At 32.0% G+C, this 22,752-nt stretch overlaps 1 protein-coding gene across 1 annotated transcript in view; it reads right to left on the reverse strand.

Annotated features, from left to right (window-relative positions):
* KLHL1 (kelch like family member 1) overlaps positions 1 to 22,752 on the reverse strand; it is a 588,984-nt gene that overhangs the window by 132,770 nt on the left and 433,462 nt on the right. Inside the window, exon 6 of the mRNA XM_001362179.4 lies at positions 19,917 to 20,103. Coding sequence (XP_001362216.1) covers positions 19,917 to 20,103 — 187 coding nt within the window. The remainder of the gene's footprint in view (positions 1 to 19,916; positions 20,104 to 22,752) is intronic.

The following is a 22,752-nucleotide window of genomic DNA, read 5'->3' on the forward strand; positions in this document are numbered from 1 at the left end:
CTAAACCAAAGGGTCTGTAATTCTCTTTATCATTTTCAGCTCCAAGCCCTTAGGCAGAGAATAGAGCATCTGGCAAAACTTCTCATTGTTAGATCTATTTCTCTCTCAGCCCTCAACTGCTTCCTCCCAGATGCAATGTGAAATAGTACAATAGATTAGCAAATGGGAAAAGAGGAAGATTAACAGTGTTTATAAAGAAAAGTAGACATTTAAAATAAATATAAGTAAAATACATTCCTTTTGCATAGAAGGAAAGGCTCTAGGCTCCCAAGAAGGAGTCCAAAGGGAAAAAAAGAAATACTGTTTTATCACATTTGGATCTTTGGGAAGTGAGGGGGCAAGAAGATAATGACTTCAGCAACACAGCCTAACCCTCTTTGTGTCCAGTCAGTCCAAAGTAGCTTGCACCTACATTTCTGATACTATTCACTCTTTCCAAGTTTCTACTCTTTCTGCTACAAAGACATTTTGTATCTACCTCTTCTCTTGTTCCAAGATTTAATTTAATTTCTTCTAGTGTGGTTTCCAGCTGGACCTACTTTAAAGCTGAGTTGGGATGGTGGAAGATGGAGCAAGGAATGAGAAGACATTGCTTATCTTTCTTCATCTCAATATATGGTTCTCTTTACAATTCACTCAAGGATACTTTATTAACTTATCAAAGGGACAAATTATCTATATTCTGTGAACAGGTCCATTTGGAATTGGTCCCTCAAGGACCCACTTTCTGAAAGTTACCTAGAGTAATGCAATCTCTATGTTAAAAAGAAATGAATAAACAACATAACCACAATGTCTTTTTATATTCTTAGATCTGGAAAGACCTTAGTAGTCATGGATTCCAACTTTTTCATTTAAAATATAAGGAAGTTGGGGCTCAGAGAAGTTAGTACTAAATCCTACAAGCAATAAAACAGCAGAAATATTCAAACCAAGGCCTTCTGATTTCAAGTCTGGCCAGGACTATTTATAATGTACCTTTTGCTCAAAATCAGTCTTCATGTATTCGTGATTATAATATTATATTGATTATACCTTATATATACTGACATTGACATATGGGAGATTTTGAAATTTTAATTTTATGAGATCATAGTGTTCCATTATTTGAAGTCATATTTCATCAATGAGATATATTTGATATCAGTATTAAAGAGATGGAATTTGGGGAAAGAAAGCATGTTAAGAAGATGAAACAGATGTGTAATCTCAGAAATTCAATTCAATCTAACCAATTGTCATCTTCTTATTCAATTCTGGTCCCAAATCTCTGTCCATTTCCTGCAAGGTTCCAAGATATTGATATCAATACATGAATTCAATAAATAATAGACTATTTTAATGGGCTGTCATCTAGACTTCTGTTATAGTCTAGGTAATAATGGAAATGGTAAACTTATCTCATATATTGCCATAAATTTCATTTTAAATATTCTAGGATAGGATAAAAGTAGTAAAATGTTATCTATTAATAGAAGGAACAGCATAAATTATCTGTCAACATAGAATTCTTTTGTTTGAATATGATAGACATTTTCTATGACATTGAATAACATGGCATTTTTGTATATGTGCTATTTAATATATCACTTGAAGTCAGCACTAAGCAGACCACTGGAAAAGGTTATTTTCATAGTCACATTTGTCACAGCTTTCTATGATTTTGATATGCACATGGGAAACACCTTGTCTGAGAAGAGCCTTAAAGGCTGTTTCCCCCTACCAAGTAAATTATTTTCTTAAAGTAAATGAAAACAGCAGGAAAATATATTTTCTACACCTTTCAGTCAATTGTTCAGTCATATGTATATATACATATGGTATCCAGTAGAATAAAAATGTTTTCAATGTAGAAAAAGAAATTTTTTATTGTAGAAAAGAATATGGAAAATACTTCACTTATGTTTCTTATCAAAAATAACCTTGCTAGGTAAAAAGAACATTTTCATATTTAGTAGAGATGACTGATCTAACACATCAAAGAGGATCAAAGGGACACATTGTTCACATACTAAACAAAATAAACAACTAAAAATGAAAAAAAAATGAAATAGTAAAGAGATGAGAACTAGATAAAATCATATTATAAAAGAAAACCTAATGAAAATGAATTTTTAAAATGAACAAAGCCAAGGACCCATATTATTAAAATATTTTAGAATACTGAATCAGGTAAAATGTGAGAAGTGAAGATGAAAAAAGAAATGATGTAAGATAACCTAAGAGCTCCCCAGGGACAGTAAGAGAATAGTAAGAACTGGCAATTCTAACAAAATCAAAAGTCTAAACCAATGAAGAAATTGGAAATTTTGTTGAAGAAATTAATCAATAATGCACACACAGAGACATAAAAAAATGAGAAGCATTTATAAATGAAACAGTTAATAAACAATTGAATGCCTCAAGAAGAATCTGAGTCCACAGACGCAACAACCAGCAGACTTGCTGTCAGAAATGGAATTACACACAATATGTAAAAGGTGAAAATAGATTAAAAAAAATACTCAAAATATCAATGAAGTTATACAAAGTACTGAAAAATGCACAAAGCCAAGTGACAGATCTGTAGGAAAAAGAAAGTTTAAGTAAGAATGAAAAAATGGGCCTCCAGTATCCCTGGAGATCATTGTGTCTCTTTCAGTAATGTGCCACTTAGAATTGTTTTAAAAATTCTTTTCAAGACATGCTCTCTTTGAGGTATCATAAAAATTTATCTCTGATAGTTTTTAATATTATATTCCCTGAAGAACAAATTTGTTTTGTTCTGTTAGGTCAAACCCATTTAGGACAAATGGGGGCTGGTCGAGGATGCAACTGATTAATTTATCTTTTTTTTTTTCAGTTTAATCTAAAAATATTCTTGATTTGACCTAACAGTCTTTGGCTGCAACAGATTAGATATTAACTGACTAAAGCAGTTTTTGTATTTCATTTTTGTAGATTCCTTGTAATCATGCCTCTTTGAAACTGATATTTTGGGAATGAGCATATTATTAGTATTTTTAAAAAATATTTTTCATTATGAATTTAAAAATGAAAACAAGAAAGCATTACTATGAATTCAGTACAATACAAAAGAAGATACTATATAGTGCTATAAATTTCCATTTTATATTGTTTTCTTTCAATCCAATTAAAAAATAATTTCTACAAATTACTTTCAAAACTGTCATGCCATTCTGTGCTTTCCATTGAATTTCCTTATGTTCCTTTCTGTACATTAAAAATATATATGCATAATGACTTTCTTTTCTTTTTTCTTTTGAATCACTATTACTAATTCTCTTTCCATTCCCCAATTAAAATCTGAGAGGAAAAATAGTCCTTTGTAACTCTAAGAATGTCTTGGAAGCATTCCCAAATCACCTAACATAGAAAAACTCCTAAGGGGGCTTTCAGCTTGCAAAGGATACCTGCCTCACTTTAGATGCAATCACTCTCCTCCTACCACATGGCTAAGTGTAGTCTTCTTTGATTGGCTGTGTAACTGGACAGTTTGAGTTTTTAAAACTGGAGAGACTAAGACTGTCATTCTTTTTGTGATCTTTTAAAGATTTTATTTGGAAGTGACTTAAATATATATATATATATATATATATATATGTATATATATATAAAATCAATAAAATATACATGATATAAAATCAATAAAAATAAAAATATGTGACAAATTTATTGATTTTACATTATATACATATATATTATTGACAAAGTAAAATGAATAAATACCTGAGGGACAAAGGAACCTTAAATGTTAAAGAACAAAGTAACTCGATACAACTCCACATGACATATCCTTAAATCCTAAGTCTACGCATTAATATAAAAAGATTGATATGAAATAAAAAGAGATGTGTGAAGCATTCTTAGAATAAGAGACATGAAGAAATTATTTTTTTTGGTAAATTCTTTAAATAAAAGAAACACAAGGAGGTAATAAATAGAGGAACCAAAGGAAATAACAACAGAATTTGAGAGATACTAAAAGTAAACATAAAGTTGTTTTAATAAATGGTGACAGCAATATCCAAATACAAGTCATAGTAGAGGTCTGTGGAACTAAATTCCAGAATGGATAGACACATTCAAATGGAAAAGGGAAAAAGAAAATAGTCTGAAAGGTTAATAATGAAGAGGAAAATAATTACCGCAGTCTATCAGGAAAAAGAGAACCTATAGAAAAATGGGAGAGGAGACAACAAAAAAAGATTGAAACAGGGAGATTAATGAAAAAGAAATCTTATTTCAGGGATGTGAACAAGTACCTCTGATGACCACTGCTATGAAAGAGGAGAGATGTTGTATAAATGGAGAAGAGGACTTTACCCAAAGTCTCATCTTGAGGGACTTAGTGCTTACACACACAAGTCCTTCTGACTTGAGGGGAATGAGCTTCAAGAGGAAGATACCCAGAAAAATATGGTCCAGGTAAGATATTTAATGGATAACAGAGGGGGTGAATGACCACGAGTAAAGTAAAGTTTAATAAGGAACTTCACAATCAGGGATAGAGATAAATTCCTATGATGAAGCAATATACTCTCTATCATAGGCAGGAATGTTTTTTGTTTGTTTGCTCACTTGTTTTTAATAAGGAAACAAGAGAAGAAAAGAGAAGAGGGGAAATCTATATGGAAAGAATAAGGAAACTATTTAGATATAGGAAATGAAAATATGTACCTAGGAATCTTTAATACCATCAGGATTATATAGACTCAAGATGGACTAAATAAGTATAAGGGCCATTTATCCAAGAACAGAGATGAAGATCAAATATAAATGGAAAATAAATAATGAAGAAAATGAAGGGATTTTTTTCAAAGAAAAAGGCCACAGAAAGAGAAGTAAGGACTAATGAACAAACCAGGTTCGAGGAGAGAAGTAAAGAGATTTTACTTAAAAGAATTAACCTGATGAAAAGAAGAAAGGGAAAAAATAAATTAAGTAAAACTCCAATACTAGGTAAAGGGGTACCAAACTGACAAAGAGATCAAGGGAAATTGAGGATGAAGGAAAGAGAGCTAGAAATAGGATTGCACTAAAATATAGTAAGCTAAATAAACTGAAGAGATATAGTACATGAATTTACAGGGGGAAAATCCTGATTTCGAAAAAAAAATATTAAAGATAGAGAAAATTTTAATGTATAACTTTAAATATGTGAATGGACCAAAATTTTTTTAAATAAAAAAATGACAGATTGGATTAACAAACAAATATAATTTTTCACTTAGAAGAAACACATCTAAAAATAAAGAAACATACCCATAAAAATGAGACTGGAACAATATATGCTATGTATCAAGTAAATAAAAAAACCTAAAAAAATAAACAAAAAACTCCAAACAAACCCAGAAGACAAAAAAAATATCATAGTATCAGAAAAAAATAAAAGCAAATATTCATAGCACATGAAGAGAAAAACAATAAAACTACATTATGCTGAAAGGAACCATAGACCACAAATCAAAATCATTATGAAACTTATGCTCTCCAAATGCCTTAGCATCTAAATTCATGAAGGAAAAAGGAATTGAATTACAAGAAAACATAAATTGCAATACAATAGTGGACAGATATTTTAATATTCCCTCAGTTTCAGACAAATTAATAATGATACAAACAAAAGAGAAAGCATAGAATTGAACAAATTGCTGGAGAAACCAGAGCTAAAGAAAATTTGTAGTGTCTTTTAAAGGAGATTACTAAAGAATATGTATATTTCTTCTTACCATATAGAGCTTTTGCAAAAACTGAAAATATATCAGGGCACGGAGACATTGCCAATAATTCTAAAAAGCCAAAAATAATAAGATTGTCATATATAAAAATAACAAGTCAGGGAGCATAATAATAAAAAAAACTATAAGCAAACAGAAACTTAGCAATGAAATGGGTAAAAAAATCATTGAAATAATAATTATGAGAAAGAAAATAATAATGATGGAACATACCAAAATTTCTGAGATTCCGCTAAACCAGTCCACAGGGGGAAATTATATTCCTAAAACATATATTAACAAAATAGAAAAGGAGATTAACAATTAATTATGCATTAAAATTATAAAGCCAACAAAATAAATGTAAAATGAAATAAAAATAAAAAAGAAGATATGAAAATTGAAAGAGAAATAAACTTTAAATTGAAAAATATATAGAAAATGGCAAAATTCAAATAAAATGTTTTTTTTTTCTTTGAAAAGACTGTATGGGGCAGCTAAGTGACTCAGTGGATTTAGAATCAGGTGTAGAGATGAGAGGTTTTAAGTTCAAATTTCACCTCAGACACATCCTAGCTGTGTGACCCTGGGCAAGTCATTTAATTGTCTTTGCCTATCCCTTACTGCTCTTCTGCCTTAGAATACCAATGCACAGTATTGATTCTAAGACAGAGGTAAGGTTTTAAAAAAAAGGATTGCATACAGTCTTTAGCCAATGTGATTTAAAAGATGAATGAAGAAAAATCAAATCAATCAATAACAAATGAATAAGGAAAAATCAATATATATGGCCTGGGTATGTGTGTTCCTATTTTGTGTGCCACACCATGGGTGTATCCTGAGAACACTGGTCAGAGATTGTGCCTGCAGTTTGTGGGGGAAATGTTATTGTGCTATTTCTCTTAATGTATTAAATGACTTTGCTTTGAGCTATTGTTTCCTCTGGAAAACTAATAGTGAATATATCAATGAGACTCACAAGCTTTTGGGTTGTTGTTTTTTTAATAGATACATAAGGATACAGAGAGATATTATGGAAATGTTTCAAAAATAAATAAAAACTTATTTAAAAATAAGAAATACAAAGCAATATTTCTTTGATTTAACAGTGTATGAAAATTAAGAGGCAGAAAATTATATGACCCTGTCCAGACTTACATCACTACCTAATAGAATGCCAGAAGCTACAGCCATGAATTAATGTTTTTTTTTCCTCTCCTAACAGCTTTCAGAGAGGTAAAGAAGAATGGTGGTTAAGAAAAAGCCAGTAGATTTGGTATTAATAGATCATTAGCAACTAGAGAAAACACACTCAATTAAATTTGAAGAAAATTAGAAACCAGACTGTAGAGATAAGAAGAGAATGAGAAGAAAGGAAATAGAGGCATCAATTATAAATGATCTTTTAGCCCCAAAAGGGAGGAGATATATGAGGTGAGAGTAATAGATCAAAAGAGGTTTTCTGACAATATCTATGTCTGGGTATGTTTCTAGGCAGTATGTAAACAGACAGCCAACAGGGAGAGAAAAAAGCGAAGTGAGAAAGGGAAGAAAAGAAGGGGCAATCTGTTGGAGAAGAGGGACTAGAATGGCCTCATTTAGGCATGGAAAGGGGTTTGCCTTGAGAAGAAGGGGAGCCTTTTCTTGGGAGACAGAGGCGAAGGAATACGCAGTGCCAGAAAGCATCTGGGTGATGTGAGGTGAGGAGTAGAGAAGTTGGTGCTGTTGGGAAATGAACTTAATGTTTTCCATGAAATAGGAGGCAAACTTCTTAGCTGAGAATGTGGGGAGAAAAAAAAAGAGGAGGGATTTGAAGAGGGAGAAAATATTTAGAAAAAACCTAATAAATGAGACAGTAGTGAGTGGGAAAGAAAGTCAATTTAGGGAGATGAAAAAAGGATTGTCTTGCTCCAGTGACAGCCTCATTAATATATAATAAATTTATAGTAGATTCGGCCAGCAATTTATGATATTCTTCAACTTTATTTAAGCAATATATGAGTAAAAGAGAACCTAGAATTCGGAAAAATCTTTTGAGTCTGATAGCATATAATGACGTTGGAACATTGGTTCTGTATCTTGGCTGCTTCCTTGTTGATACTCTTTTAATACTAAATTGCTTTCTATTTGATGGTCCAATGGTCCAATGATCCAATGGTTTGAGTTCTTTAGGTTATTCAAGGTTTTATTTCAACTGAAAAAGAATATAAATATTCTGAGGATAAGAACTTCATTCTCTACATTTTTTTTTAGCTCCCCACAACAATGAATAGATACTGGAGATTTGCCTAACATTTTTTTTTTTATTTTGACTGAGTTATAGTCTGTGTTTAGCTGGTAAGAAGGAAGACCTCAAATAGAATCAGACAAACTTATAACAAGAACCAGAAAGAATGACTATATAATGTTGCAACATTTCTAACTGCAGGAACACAAATAAGGCAAACTAAGTCTCCAAGCCTTAAAGAAATAAATTTATTGGGAAATGACCAGTCTCAGAATAAAGCCGGAATTCTGGTCAAGACCAAAATACCCCAACCATTGTGGGAGGATTTCCTATGTATCTCCAAAGAATAGCACAACTTATATACCAAGAAAAAATAATCAAGACCATGTTAAAAATAGAGCAAGATGTACTTCTGATTAGTACAGGAAGTCACTTGATGATGACTTGAAAGTCACTTGAAAGATGAGGGGAGAATACGGAAGCCTCGACTAGTGACACAAATGATAAGAGCGGGTGGTGTTGGGTGATACCAGGCTTTGAACCCAGGGTCAGGTCTAGTGATGTATACTGAATCACAAGTTCAAGACCATAATTATTGCTGATGGTGCATGATATAGCAAATTGGAAGGCTAGCGCTGACACTGAGGTCTAAGCTAACCATGATTAAATATATCTTAATTGTCATCTTACTGGATTCAACCTTAATACTTATACTAAAATAATCAACAAAAGGCTTACTAAAATCATCAGTTATGCTAACATTACTTACCTATCTTATAACTACAATTATGATCAATTAGATACTACTGCTAACATTAAAATTTAATCCTCACATAAGGATGCAGGGGATTTTTTTCACTCATAATACCTGGTCCTTTAAAACATAAATGAAATGTTTTCACATTAAAACTTATTCATCAAACATAAACAAGGCATTGTAGGAGACACAGAGAAATATAATATATATGTAGTCCATGCTTTCAAGAAGTTTAAAATTAATTTAAAAATAATACAAAGTTATGAAACATGTTAAGGAAAGAAATTACCATATTCTAGGCAATATTTGAAATAAGAAGCTTATACATGTGCTCTACATATTTAGAGGAAGAAGATATGAACTGAGAGAGTCAGAAAATAACTAGATAGAAGAGGTAGAATCTCAGCTAAGTCTTAAATTTGGGACAATTGGAAAAGGAGGGCTGAAAGATGAAGGAATTTCATGTTAGAGAAATGGTTTGTTAAAAAGTAGAGAGATCAGTGGACTTATTAAGGCATTTTTAAATGACCTTTTTCTGATTTGGAGGTTATATGCTAAATAATACTAAAAAAATAAATCAGATAGGAAAATCAGTGTTAGTCTCAGAAGGGTCTTAAATGTTGTGCTAAAAAGAACTGGTTAGAAGAACTGACAGTTTTTACATTGGGAAGTGATGTGATACAAATGAAAATTATTTAATAAATTGTTTAAACATGGAATAGTTTGTGAGAGTGAAAGATTAGAAACAGAGGGGTCAGTTATGTATCAGATTTCCTCCAGAATCTTTTGAATATGAAAGAAAACAAAACAGGTCTATTGGGAAGATATTCCTGGAGTTTAGATGGGACAAGATATGGGTCTGAACAAGGATGGTGGGCATAGGAATAATAAGTAAAGGACTGATTTGAGAGACACTAGGAAAAAAGTTTCAGGATACCATGAAAACAGGATATTGTGATTGTGTGTGTGGCCAAGGAAGTGAGGAGTAAAAGATGAATGACATTTTATATCTACATGGGTGGAGAAATCATAGTATTGCCATTATATGTCCTATACTGACATTTATAGTTATTAATATAGCATGTAAGCTATATCCATGTTTGGATTATATATAACATTTAACATTTACTTTCAAGATATTTTTTTAATCTAATTGCCATTTCAATAGACATGGATTGGGTGGGGACTAAGCTGAAATCATATAGCTGAAATTATTGCTTAATATAAGTAAAATTACTGATAAAAATATTTGAGACTTTGTAGTTCGTAACAAGAATCAATTCTCCTAATAGATTATACATTGTCCTTATTTTGCATAAAATTATTCTAATTTGCTTGTCTATGTTCATTTAAAAATCACTAATATAAGCTATCATGTTATGTATCCTTAAAATATAATAAAGTTAAATTAGTCCAATTTTGGCACCTCTTGGAATAAAGATATATTACTCACATGAAGGGCTCAGCAAAAATCACTGGAGCAAAATACTCCAAATTATGTGGAGATTAATTACATTGTAAATAAATTTATTTTAAAAGGCATTATTTTGTCAAATCTAATGAAAATATTTGTAGGTATACCATGTGCTTCTAGATTATATATGTGATCCTCTCTACATTTTTTTCTAGGATTTAATCACCACTTGCTGATTTAAGTTTCTGAGAAATATTTTTGCTTATACACTGTTGCAAACTAACTAGGAAAATATCAAAGAAAAAATCATATAAACTAAGGCACATTTCATTTCATTGGCCTTAGTCCTCTTCTGCTTTACCTTCTTTTGACATTAAATATTGCTGACAACTCTACCCTTCTTCACACTTTCTCCTCCCTAGGCATCTCTGAAATTGCACTTTCCTGGTTTTTCTTCAACCACAAAAATTCCTCTTTCTCTCTTTTTTTCCCTTTAGGGGAAGGATACAAGTAAAGAAAGACAAAAAGCATGACAGTTTTGGGTAGCAAATCAAATAATGGTTTATAGATCTATTCATTTACTGTTATTTTTTAAATATACTCTTTTCAACAGCTAGGAAAGAGGGGAAAGGAAAGCAGAGATGGCTTTGAGATCAGAACACTGGGGTTTTGGTACCTTTTGTTGATTTTTGTGTGGTTGCTTGGCTTCAAGGGGGGACTTAAGTTTCTTCATCTATAAAACTAGGGTTATAGCACAGATAATATTTACTATTTTTTTCTGGCTTTACATCTTTCAGTTTGTCTTCCTTGATGGCTACTTTTCCTTATCTTCTTACATGTCAATATACCTTAAGATAGTCCCCTCTTACTTTCTCTTCTCTCTAGTTTTTACTCTCACCCTTAGCAATCTCATCACAGTCCATGGATTCAAGTATTATGTCTATGAGTAACTCCTAAATTTCTCCCTTTGGCTGGTTTCTCATAAACTCCAAACATGAAATTCAAATTTCAAATTCAGAAATTTCAGCTGTGGCTCATTGATACTTTGAATCTATGTGTCCAGTACATCTCAGTGGCTGCAATAACTCTGATTTCCTTTTTTATTTCTATTTACAGCACCACAATCCCTATAATTATTCATGTTTAAAGTTTTCTTTACCCCTTTCCCTAATGTTCCCCATGAAATTCTTCTTCTGCAATGCCTTTAGTAACTGGCTTCTCCTTTATATCCCTATTTTTACCATCTTAATTCAAATTTAGAACACCTTTTTGCAAAATCTAGTGCAATAGCTTCCCAATTTACCTGATTTCCTTCTTGGTTCTTTTTAATCCCTTTTTTTCATTACCATATTTATCATCTTATAATAATACTATATCAATATCATGCTGACAAATTTAGTCCCTTAAAAAAAGTCCAAGCTCCTTACCTTTGTATTAAAAATATTTCATCAGATTTCTTGCCTTGTTTGTTTAATTTAGGTTACAGCACCTTCCATCACGAAACTTGTGTTTCAGGAAAACTCAACTGAACCCATTGTCCAAGAATTTCCATTTTCACTACTTCCCTCTATGCTCGGAATGCTCTCCTCAATTTCCAGTTTTTGAAGTGCTTCCCAACCTTTACTATTAGTAGTTTCTCAAAGATCTCATAGCATTCTGTTCTTTTTTAATGTTTTTATAATACTTCATTTTACAATATTTATTTGTTTGCATTTTAGCACTTGAGATCCTAATGAGTCACTTTGCTTTATTTCATTCCATTTTTGAAGTCCTTTCAGATATAGGGTAATACTTTGAACATAGGAGACATACAATAAATGGTTTCTGAGAACTGGTTGTTTTCTAATTCATAACATCTTTAATTGTAGAATCATAAAACTCAATTGTGCAGTCCTAAAAGAGATGAATGCAACAATCAAAATTAGGGCAACCTTTATTAAACTGAAAATGATTGCACCTAGATTATTCCCCAAAATATTAGGAGCTAAAATTATCTGAAATTTTCTCAGGAAATTATATTATACAATCTCAATGGTTCATGAAATAGGCCGTGCCTCTCTATATTTAGTGATTGTAAAAATAAAATACCAAGGAATTTTCTGGGAAAAAAGTTTAACTTTCAGCTTTAATAATACTTCATCCTGAGAAGATGAATAGACTATTTGAAAAGGAGGAAAACAAAATAATTTAATTATGTTGAGTTAAAGAATGCAATGTTGAAATAGGTTTTCAATAGTGGACCAATAGAACCTTTCTTAAGGATTGGCATAACTAGACTGTCACTGATTCTTCTAATATCATTCTAATAATTATAATAATTATAAAGTACATGTGATTATTTATGAGTTTTATCTTATGAGACTTGCTTATTACCTAGAAAATGTAGGACTTTCTGACCATAAATTAATATAACATGCTATGTCAAACATGAAACTCTGGGTCCACTGTAAATCTAAAGGGCAGCTTTTGACACTTGGAAAAGACTTTTATTTTTATTTACCTATGTGTGACTATAGTGAATATCTAATCCTATTCCTATTTTATTACATCATGAAATTTTCAATTGGCATCCAAATATAAGCCTTTTCTTCTGACTGGTTACCCTTTTCCTGGGGAGTTATAGTTAAACTGAATATTTTGAGTTTGGGAAAAAGAATCAATTTAACATGGTGTTACTGTCTTGAATTCTGCTATGTGTGACCTGGAGTAAGTTACTTAACTTTGTGGTGCCTTAGTTTTTACTTCAATAAAGTGGGACTAATTTTAATTACATCAACTTGCCTCACAGGATTTATATAAAGATACAATGATAATATATTTGTTACTGCCGTTCATATATGGGATATTGTGATAAAATTCCAGATTCAAGAGCCTCTAGATCTAAACTCAAAGATACACTCTTACTTTCAAGGAAGTTTTAGTTTGGGTGTTACTCTAATTTCACTCTGTGATATACCTGGGAATGAGAAACACAAAGATTTAGATACTGTAATTTTGATATTGATACTAGAGTAGTTTCCTTTTATCCCTCCTCTTTTCTCGTTTAAGGATTATGTTCTTATAAAAATAGAAGAAGAGGATTATCTTTCCAATTCTGACTAGTTCCGGAAGTCAGAGACAATGTTCTCAATTATAGACTCTTAACTGGAGAAAACAAGTTAAAACAGGTTAAAATAGAACACAATGCTAAAACTTTGAAGTCTGAAAGGTCTGGGTTCCAGTTCTCTTTCTGACACACTCATACTTGCTATGTGGCCACTGGCAAGTCAACATTCTTGTCAGTAACCCAGGCAACTGCTTAAGACTAATATTATAGAAGAGTTAGTTAATATACTTTGTGGACACGGTTTCCACATTGGGAATTCTACAGATCCATGAAGTCACAGATCTGAAATAATCATATAATTCTACAAAAACAACAAAGCTAGATTTGATCATACTTTTAAATTAATTAATAAAAAAATAATGCTGAATTAAATAGTTTTTTTTTCCATTATGGAACTGTGAATTTTTGAGATCATTTATACCGTAGACACCATAGGTCAGCAGAAGGGTAATTAATGTTAGAGCATTTGGGGAAATGTAACTCTGGCCTATATGGTTTTAAAGTGAGACAAATGAATAGCAATCAGTCAAAGTCCAAGTTCTTCCAAAGGAAATGTTATCATGCTTTATAATGCTTGAGGAAAATCATTCGCATGCTATTGTAAGGATTTACAATTATGAAATGTTTAAATCTAGATCTCTGGGAAAGCTTCAAAGTCCTTACCTCCAAATGAATGTATGATTCCTAGATTCCATACAGTTCTGTCAAAATATCATAATACTATAGGGGTTGATTGATATATACAAAAGTAAATCGATTTGCTTTCTAGGATGGTAGGCTAGTCTTTCATCTAAAGTCACGTGAGATTTTTTTATATGCTACGAAAAAAAAAAGTTAAAATATTTACTTGTTTAAAAAAAAAGGTCTGCATCAGATCAAGATGAATCGATATCCATAGTATGAATCTAAATCAGTGCAAGTAATAAATACAACAAGCCAACTAAAACTTCAAATTAATCATGCTCTTCAATACCAACTCTGTTGGTTACTAATGTTGATTAATAATTTAAGGCACAACGCCAGTCACCAGCTTATGGATTTTAATTTTGTTTTTTTTATAAAGAATAACAGTTACTGAAAAGCATTAACTTTGAAGAAAAATTCACCATGTGATCATGTATATTCTTTTTATAGGCTGCAGTACCCATTTCAAAAATAATATCTAATTACCTGAACATAAAATAAAGATAGCCAGATAGAATGCTACTAACTTAAAACATATTTGTCCCTCCAGACAAGAATTTTGGGGAAGTCATTAAGAAGTCAGTGGAAATCAGGACACTTCCCTTGGCAGTTCAAATTAACCTCCAGCAACCTTGGAGTAAGAATGGATGTTGGGCTCATAGAGGAGTGCTATACTAGTAATCTAAGATTCTGAAAGCCAGCTGAGCAATTAGGAGCTTTGAAGTGTGTGTGTGTGTGTGTGTGTGTGTGTGTGTGTGTGTGTGTGTGTGTGTGTGTGAGAGAGAGAGAGAGAGAGAGAGAGAGAGAGAGAGAGAGAGAGAGATAACCATCAATTTTAAATTATGGATAATAGTTTGAATTTAATGTTCTCATAAGTATAATATATGGGCAGTCCCAAACTGGGATAGATTTCAAAAAAGAAGAAAAAATCAAATGCTAACAATGTTGTATAACTTTTGGCTAAATCTATAGGCTTTTGTTTATATATAAGAGTTTATTTGTAACTTTTCTAAATAAAGATTTTAGGAATCACTGTTTAGGGGGTTCTTTTTATCACTGTAAATATTTTCTGCCAGTGGCAATTACATTTGTTACTTCATCTGATTAATGATGCAAGATCAACATGGGAGAAACCTATAAGTGTCAAGCTCCAAAGCTGTTTCTTCACCTCCATTCTATTCAATATTTATATCAATAACTTGGATGAAAACCTATATTGAATGCCTGACACATCTGAAAACAGCATATGATGGGTCTATAATGTGCTAGATGAAAGATATGGAACCCAAAAAGATTTCAACAGCTTCCCCCAAAATTTAATAAGAATAAAAATAACCTCTGGTACTTATATTAGGAAAAATGAAAGCTATTCAAGATTAGAACAATAGAATTAGATGGAAGATTATATGAATGAAAAATGAAGGAAAAAAAAACCTTAAAAGAGTGAGTCAGCTAAAAGTCCAGGATGAACCAGCAATAAAATATGTCTGCCAGAAAAACAAACTGGATCTCAGATTATATTAAGTGAAATATGTAGTTACTGTCACCAACGTACAGATTAGCCTCCAGAAAATCCTTCCTACCTCCAAAGCACTTTTGGTCAAACCAAGCCATGATCATGAACTCTTACTGACCTGCTTACTTTCATGAACCAGAGTATAGTTTTATTTCAAAACAAATGACATTGAATCTAGGAGAACAGCAAACAGAGACTCAAGAGATCCTCCCACACCCATGTCTATAAGACATACTTTTTATACAATCTGCTATGGTTTACTGCCCCAATATAGGTGGTGGGGCAAGTTGTAAACTCAGAGTAATAACATATTAATTAACACACCTAGAAAAACAGAAGGAACCATGGGGCATGAATTCAAGAACTCATTTACTAAGCATACAAATAGGAAATATGGAAACCAAGGAATTCGATTGGAAGGCTATGTACCTGGAATACATGCAGAGGGCAGGTGTGAGCAAGGAATGAGTATGTATAAGGCAAATCAGACTTTCAGCCCTTCAGGGGTGCAAATGTTCTCTGATCTGATCAGGTCATCCTATTCCTCTTTTCTGAATATATTACACATACTGTGCATTTCTCTGTTGATTGGACATGTGTCACTTTATTTGATTAACGAGGAAACATTAACCTGGCAAAAATCCTTTAATGTCAAGCTCCAGGGCTGTTTCTTTACCTCCATTCTATTCAATATTTTTTATCAGTCACTTGGATAAAACCCCCCTTGTTGCTGCCAGCTTCTGAGATTTGACCCTTTGGGAACATCTAGACTCCCAACCACTAAGGTACATTTACTAGAGAGCATCTTCTTGACAAGAGAAGGCTGACAGCATCACATCCCTAAAACAAAGGGCAGCTAGACAAAAGTCAGCTAGCTTCCTTTTAAGTAAGATTAAGTCTATTCTTTTGACTGCTTTAGTCTGCTTGTCCCAATTATATGACTTATGGTTGGAAAATTCCATGAAAATCCTGTTAAAATCACAATGGGAATCCTGTGCCCTTAAAAGATTTCTTTCTAAAGTTCAATAAAACCAAACAAAACAGAAGCAGTGTGTAGGCTGAATTTCTGAAACTCTATTCACTAGCAAAGACTTCTTAGATTGGTATATAAATGAAATAAAAAAAAGAACAAAAGTAAAATTAAAAGGGCAAAGTCATTACCCTCCATTTTCCAAATTTAATTCATTGCCTTTGTTATGTAAATCGGGGAACAACCATGCCCTTAATTTTTCTACTGTATTTTAACCAACTCAAAATATTATCAGCTTTCTTCTCTGAAGAATAATGCAAGAAATGAAGTGGATGATAATTTTGTTATAGTTTTCCCAGATCAGATCTTGTTTAGTTATTCAGTCTTATCCTAATCTTTCTTACTCCCTGTATTATAGCAGGCCAAGCCCTTTTATCCTCTAACATCTCCAGAAGTCTGTCTAAAATGTGCATGCGAGGCACAAGGGAGATTAGATTAGTTCCTAGCTGATGGGACTACATGGCAGTTAAGCAATGAACTGGATAGTGTGCCTGGAGTAAAATCTTACTGAATTCAAATCCAGCCTCAGACATTTATTAGCTGTGTGACCCAGAACAAGTCATTTAACCCCCTCTGAAGGCAGCAAAATTCTCCTACTGAAGAAGGCACTTATTGGCCATGAGGGAAAGGTGGATGGGAAAATGTGTCAGCAAAAAGCCCTGATGGGGTGAGGAGGTTTATCAAATAGAGAAAGTTTACCTGAAACAATCCAATAGGGATTCTGCTTTGGGAAAGAAGTGGGTGAGAGAATATAAGAGGTCTATATCTGAGCTCTAGTCACTTCTGTGAAACGATTGTTTCAAATTCTAGATCTTCCACTGGTTACCATAAGTCTCTAATCTCTCCAAAGTTCATGTTCTTTATATACAAATGAAAATAGAAATATTGCCTATAGTTCTGACCTCCTTAGACCATGTTCTTCATATACAAATGAAAATATAAATAAATATGTATAGTTCTGACCTCGTTAGACCATTTTAGGAGTAAAAGAAGTAATGTATATGTGGGTGTGTGTATAAATGTGTACATACATAAATGTATAAATATTTGAATTTTATAAACCACTAGCCTTTATTATTTTATATAAATGTTTGCACATCATTAATATGTAGTGAAAATAAGTCAATATTTAGATAGAGATTGATTTTCTTATTTTGGCCAAAAGATGATTATGCCTAAAGAGCAAGTCCAAAACAAACAAACAAACAAAATAAAAACATTTTTCACTATCTTTTTTTCTCTAGTATAAACAATATGTGTTCTGTTTCTCAATATGACAAATATGGAAATTTGTATAGAATGATAAATCATGTACAACCTACATCATATATTATTGCCTTCTTGGGAAGGAGTAAGGGAGAGAGAACTTGGATTGTAAAATATCAGAAAACTATTACTTAAAATTGTATCAACATGCAATTTTTGGGAAAAAAAAAAACAACCCTAGTTCAAACTTCCTCTGGGCTTGAGCAGAGGGCATATCAAAGGCAATATTAGGTAACATATCTTAAAAAAGGGGATTAAAGCTAGAATCCAATCACTCTAGCTTTTTAAAAACTACATATTAGTTTAAAAAACACTTTAAAATCACTTTAAAATCACATGAAAGTTTTTAAATTATTCTTTAGGCAATTAGTTACAATTAAAGGCTTTTGAGCACAAGATTAATGCAATCTGAGGCAAATTTGAAGATTACCATGGCAATATTTTATACCAGGAGAAGGTTACAAGTAGAAAGTCCAATTAAGTTGGGTGAGCTGTGTTCTGACAGCAAGAATGAAAAGAAAGGGGAAGATCCAAGAGATACTTCAGGGCTAAAATCAACACAACTAATTGGATATCAAAGGGAAGGCAGAGAGGTGTGAATGACTCTTAAAAATGGTGACTGAGAAAATGTGGATATCTTCAACAAGAGATGAGAAATATCTGAGGAAAAACAATTTTGGAAGTTTGATATTGGAAATGTTTTTTGAGAAATCGTGGAACATATAGTTAGAAGTTTCCAGTAGGTACTTAGAAATGGTCTGTAGTTCAGGAGATGGGATTAGTGCTGATTATATGAATTTGGAAAACAATAGCAAATCATAGCAAAATTGTCTTTTCTTTGAAATGTGACAATTTTCAAAATTCCTTTCTAAATAAAGTTAAAAGCAGTCAAGAAAGGAGGTAAATAGCAATAATCATATGGAAAATACTGGACAGTTCTAAGGAAAGAAAAATAACTTTTTTTTTTTTATCCATGATGCAAAGTAGATGAGAATTAAAAAGAAGGAAGGGGATATTCTTTGGAGGGGCAAGTATAGGCTACAGGGGGATGAAGAAACAAACAAAAAAAAAAGACATGCAACAGTCAGATTAAAAAAGAAGAGAGTCAGGTTAATGGAATGTTGCGAAATGCAAAGGAGAACAATATCATGAATAAGGGCATAGTTGACAGCATAAAATGGTGGAGAGAGATATAGGAGAATGAAAACTGAGGAGGTGAAAGTAATTATATTTGAACAGTATATGGTCATTTGGAAACTATAACAGAGACTTCACTAAAGAAGATGCCAAAACAACAGGGTGTGTGTAGGAGGTGAGGAAGTAGAAATAATAAATATATGCTACTTTAATTGGAAGCAAGACATTATGGAGAGGTGAATTTGAATTTAGAATTACTTGAAACTTTAATTCACAAAGACTTAGATTTAAGTTTTATTTCTGGCATATATTTTCTGCCAAGCCATGGACATCAATCTTAAACATATGAGGCAATTCACTAAATTTCTAAATTGCTGACTTACATGTTTTGGGGGAGTTTCCTCATCTGTGAAAATGAAAATTAATTCTCCCAAAGTTTGACATTAAATGAAAAGAAATATGAGAAGATATAAGCAAATTTGAAATTAATGGGGAAGTCAAGGGAGACAAAAGCCAATTCTTCCTATGCAGAATGCCTTTATAGCTCATCTCGGGAGGTTTTACTATAGGTCTTCAGTATAGGTGACTCTACTTTTTGACAGCTTTAATATTTTAAAATATAGAACCACCTCACCTGTTGAATTTCTTTGATAGATTATAGTATTTCCATATTCTGAAATATAGTTAAGCCTTGGTAATGATATAAATAACATCAATACAACAATTAACATATAAAAGCATTTGTGCATTTTCTCCCTTTTTTCTTACAAATATGTTTAATATCCTTTTCTCAGATAAATTATTTTTAAAAGCATGTAAACAGAAAGAATTCATAATCATGTCTTGTTTATTAGTAAAATATAGAGGTATGTGAAAAAAGCAGGAAAAGATGATGTACAAGAGAGAAAGTAGTGTTTTCACAAATCTTTATCCTCAAACTATGGAGAAAAATCTCTGAGATTTTACTTATGGTTGGTTGATATTTTAGAAATTTTCATATGGCAAATTATTTCTTAAAAAGACAAAAAATAACAATTTTGAAATTTTAGAATTGTATACCTTTGTTGTTGTCCATTCCCCCTACAGCATATAGAGTTCCAACAGTAGATTTCCTTGGTTTAGTTCTTGGGCTTTGCATTAATGTTCTTCTTTCTGGCAATAGATGGTACTTCATGGCTTCCAGAATCAGTTTTTGACATTCTAGGTCATCTTTAAATAAAGCATGGTTTTCAAGGTCAGCCAAAATCTGTAAATAATGAATTTGATTCATTATTAATAGTGATTTTTGAAAGTAAAAATCATCAATAATGCAAAAAGCAACAAGGATAGTCTAGAATACACTATTACCATGAAAAAAATCTGAGAAAAATACATTTTTAAATGAAAACCATAATGGTAATTTCATATCTCAATACTTCCTTTCACCATAGATTCACAGAGGCTAAGAGAATTTTGAAAGTCACTTGGGCCACCCAATTTTGGGACAAGAATAAAAATGAAAAAAATATAGTGTATGCTATCCTTGACTAGTAACCAAGTAGATAGATTAATCAATATCCCTGAATAATTCAGGTATGCCAGGAAATATTTATTATGTCTCAACTAAGTCTGTGTTGGTACAATTCACAGCATGTTTTCCATCCTTAGTGAAAAAGTCACTATCCTCATTATAATTCTTTATGTAATTTAAGATTCTTAATAAGGTACTTCATTGCCTCCTCAAGGTAGGATGAGAAGGACCTTTGTTCAAATCTTTGCAGTGGCATTCATCTTTTTCATCTTTATTCTTCCTACCACTCTATTATGTTAACCCAATGAGTTCTTGAACTAGGGACTGTGAATTAAAAAAAATACATATATTTTGATAACTACATTTCAATATGACTAGTTTCCTTTGAAATCCTACATATTTTAGTTTATGTATTTTAGAACATTATTTTAAGAAGGGTTCTAGAAGATCAACCAGAATGCTAAGGGAGTTTATCACACAATTATATTATAAACATGGATTGTCAAGTAATAAATATTTAGACAGGTATTGTGGTATTTTGGCTACAGTTGATCTCAAAGCTAGGAAGATTTGGGTCTAAGACCTCCCTCAAACATATACTATCTGACTGACCAATGACCAAATCACTTGATCTGTATGTTCTCTAGTCAACTTTCTAAGATCATAAGTTGTTGAGAAGGTGTCAATCTACAATGGTATAGGAGTTTCTTCAACCTATTTTGATTTTTGTCCATGTTTTCCCATTGGATCTTAAAAAAAAAAAAAACTACCCAACAGACTTTCTTTTTTTCAAAAGTTTTTGAGATGTTAAGCAATTTGTTATAGGTTGTAAATGTGCTATCACACAAAATATATTTCCATAGTCATCATATTGTGGATGAAGGTATATAAAAGCATTAACAAAATAAAGTGAAAGATAGTATGCTTTCATCTGCATTCAGACTCCACCAGTTGTTTCTCTGGAGATGGATAGCCTTTTTTCATGAGTTCTTTCAGATTGTTTTGGATCATTTTATTGCTGAGAATAATGAAATCATACACAGTTGCTCCTTGTGCAGTATTGCTGTTACTGTGTACAATGTTCACCTCATTCTCCTCCCTTCACTTTGCATCAGTTCATGTAAGTCTCTGTTTGTTTGTTTTTTTCTTCCTGAAACCATCCTGCTCATCATTTAATATAGTACAATGGTATTCATCTACTATAACTTCTTCAATTGTTCTTCAATTGATGGTCATCCCTTCAATTTCTAATTTTTTTTGCCACCACAAAAATAGCTGCTATAAATATTTTTGCACAAACAAGTCCTTTTTCCTCCTTTTTTTTTATTTCTTTGGGAGACCTAGTAATAGTAGTGCAGTGGGTCAAAGGGTATACAGAGTTTTATAGCCCTTTGGGCATAATTCCAAATGGCTCTCCAGAAAGGCTGGATCAGGTTCATGCCTCTACCAATAATCCATTAGTATCCCAATTTTTCCACATTCCCTCCAACATTAGTCATTTTATTTTTCTATATTATTAGCCAATCAAATAGGTGTAAGGTGATAGCTCAGAGTGCTTTTAATTTGTATATCGCTAATACATAGTGATTTAGAGCATTTTTATATGACTATTGATAGCTTTGATTTCTTTATCTGAAAACTACTTATTCATATCTTTTGACCATTTATTATCTAGGGAATGACATGTGTTCTTATAAATTTAACTCAGTTCTCTTGAGGTCTTGATGGGAGAAATTTGGTTTAATTCTCCCCCTAGCCCCAGTTTGGAGCTTGCTTTTTAATCTTGATTGCACTGGTTTTCTTTGTGGGGAAAATAATTATACTGTAATCAAAATTATCCATTTTATATTCCCTGGTATTTCTTTAACCTTTTGTGGGGAAGTATAGCACTCAGCCTGATCTCCTGCTATTCCTCACTATTGCTAAATTTAAAAGTTCTCCTACTTGAACAATTCTGGATCCAATAATGTATTTCAAAATAATAGGATGCATCAATATTTATAATTCTGCAATATAGGATGCATCAATATTTACAATTCTTCAATGTAACCATATATGAAATATCTTTGTTAACACAGATTAGACTTGCTTTAACTCTTATTCAATACAGTTAGAGAGTTCCTTTGTCCAAAAAACTAATCACCTTGTTACCAACCTGGTTATATTCATTCTGAATGAGGCTAGTTTGTGCCTTGGATGACAAAATACAATCTCCCTATCTGGGCTATAATTGAAACTTTTTTAGGTTAGTAAGACTTGTCATAATTTTTGTTCCATATGCATGACCTTCAAGAGCAAAGGAGTCACTTTATGAGACATCATTATTCTTAAAATTTATTTTTTATTTTTCTTTACTTTTATTAATAGCATGTATTCACAAGTGTC

The sequence above is a fragment of the Monodelphis domestica genome, chromosome 8 (assembly GCF_027887165.1).
Source record: "Monodelphis domestica isolate mMonDom1 chromosome 8, mMonDom1.pri, whole genome shotgun sequence".
Classification (NCBI taxonomy): domain Eukaryota; kingdom Metazoa; phylum Chordata; class Mammalia; order Didelphimorphia; family Didelphidae; genus Monodelphis; species Monodelphis domestica.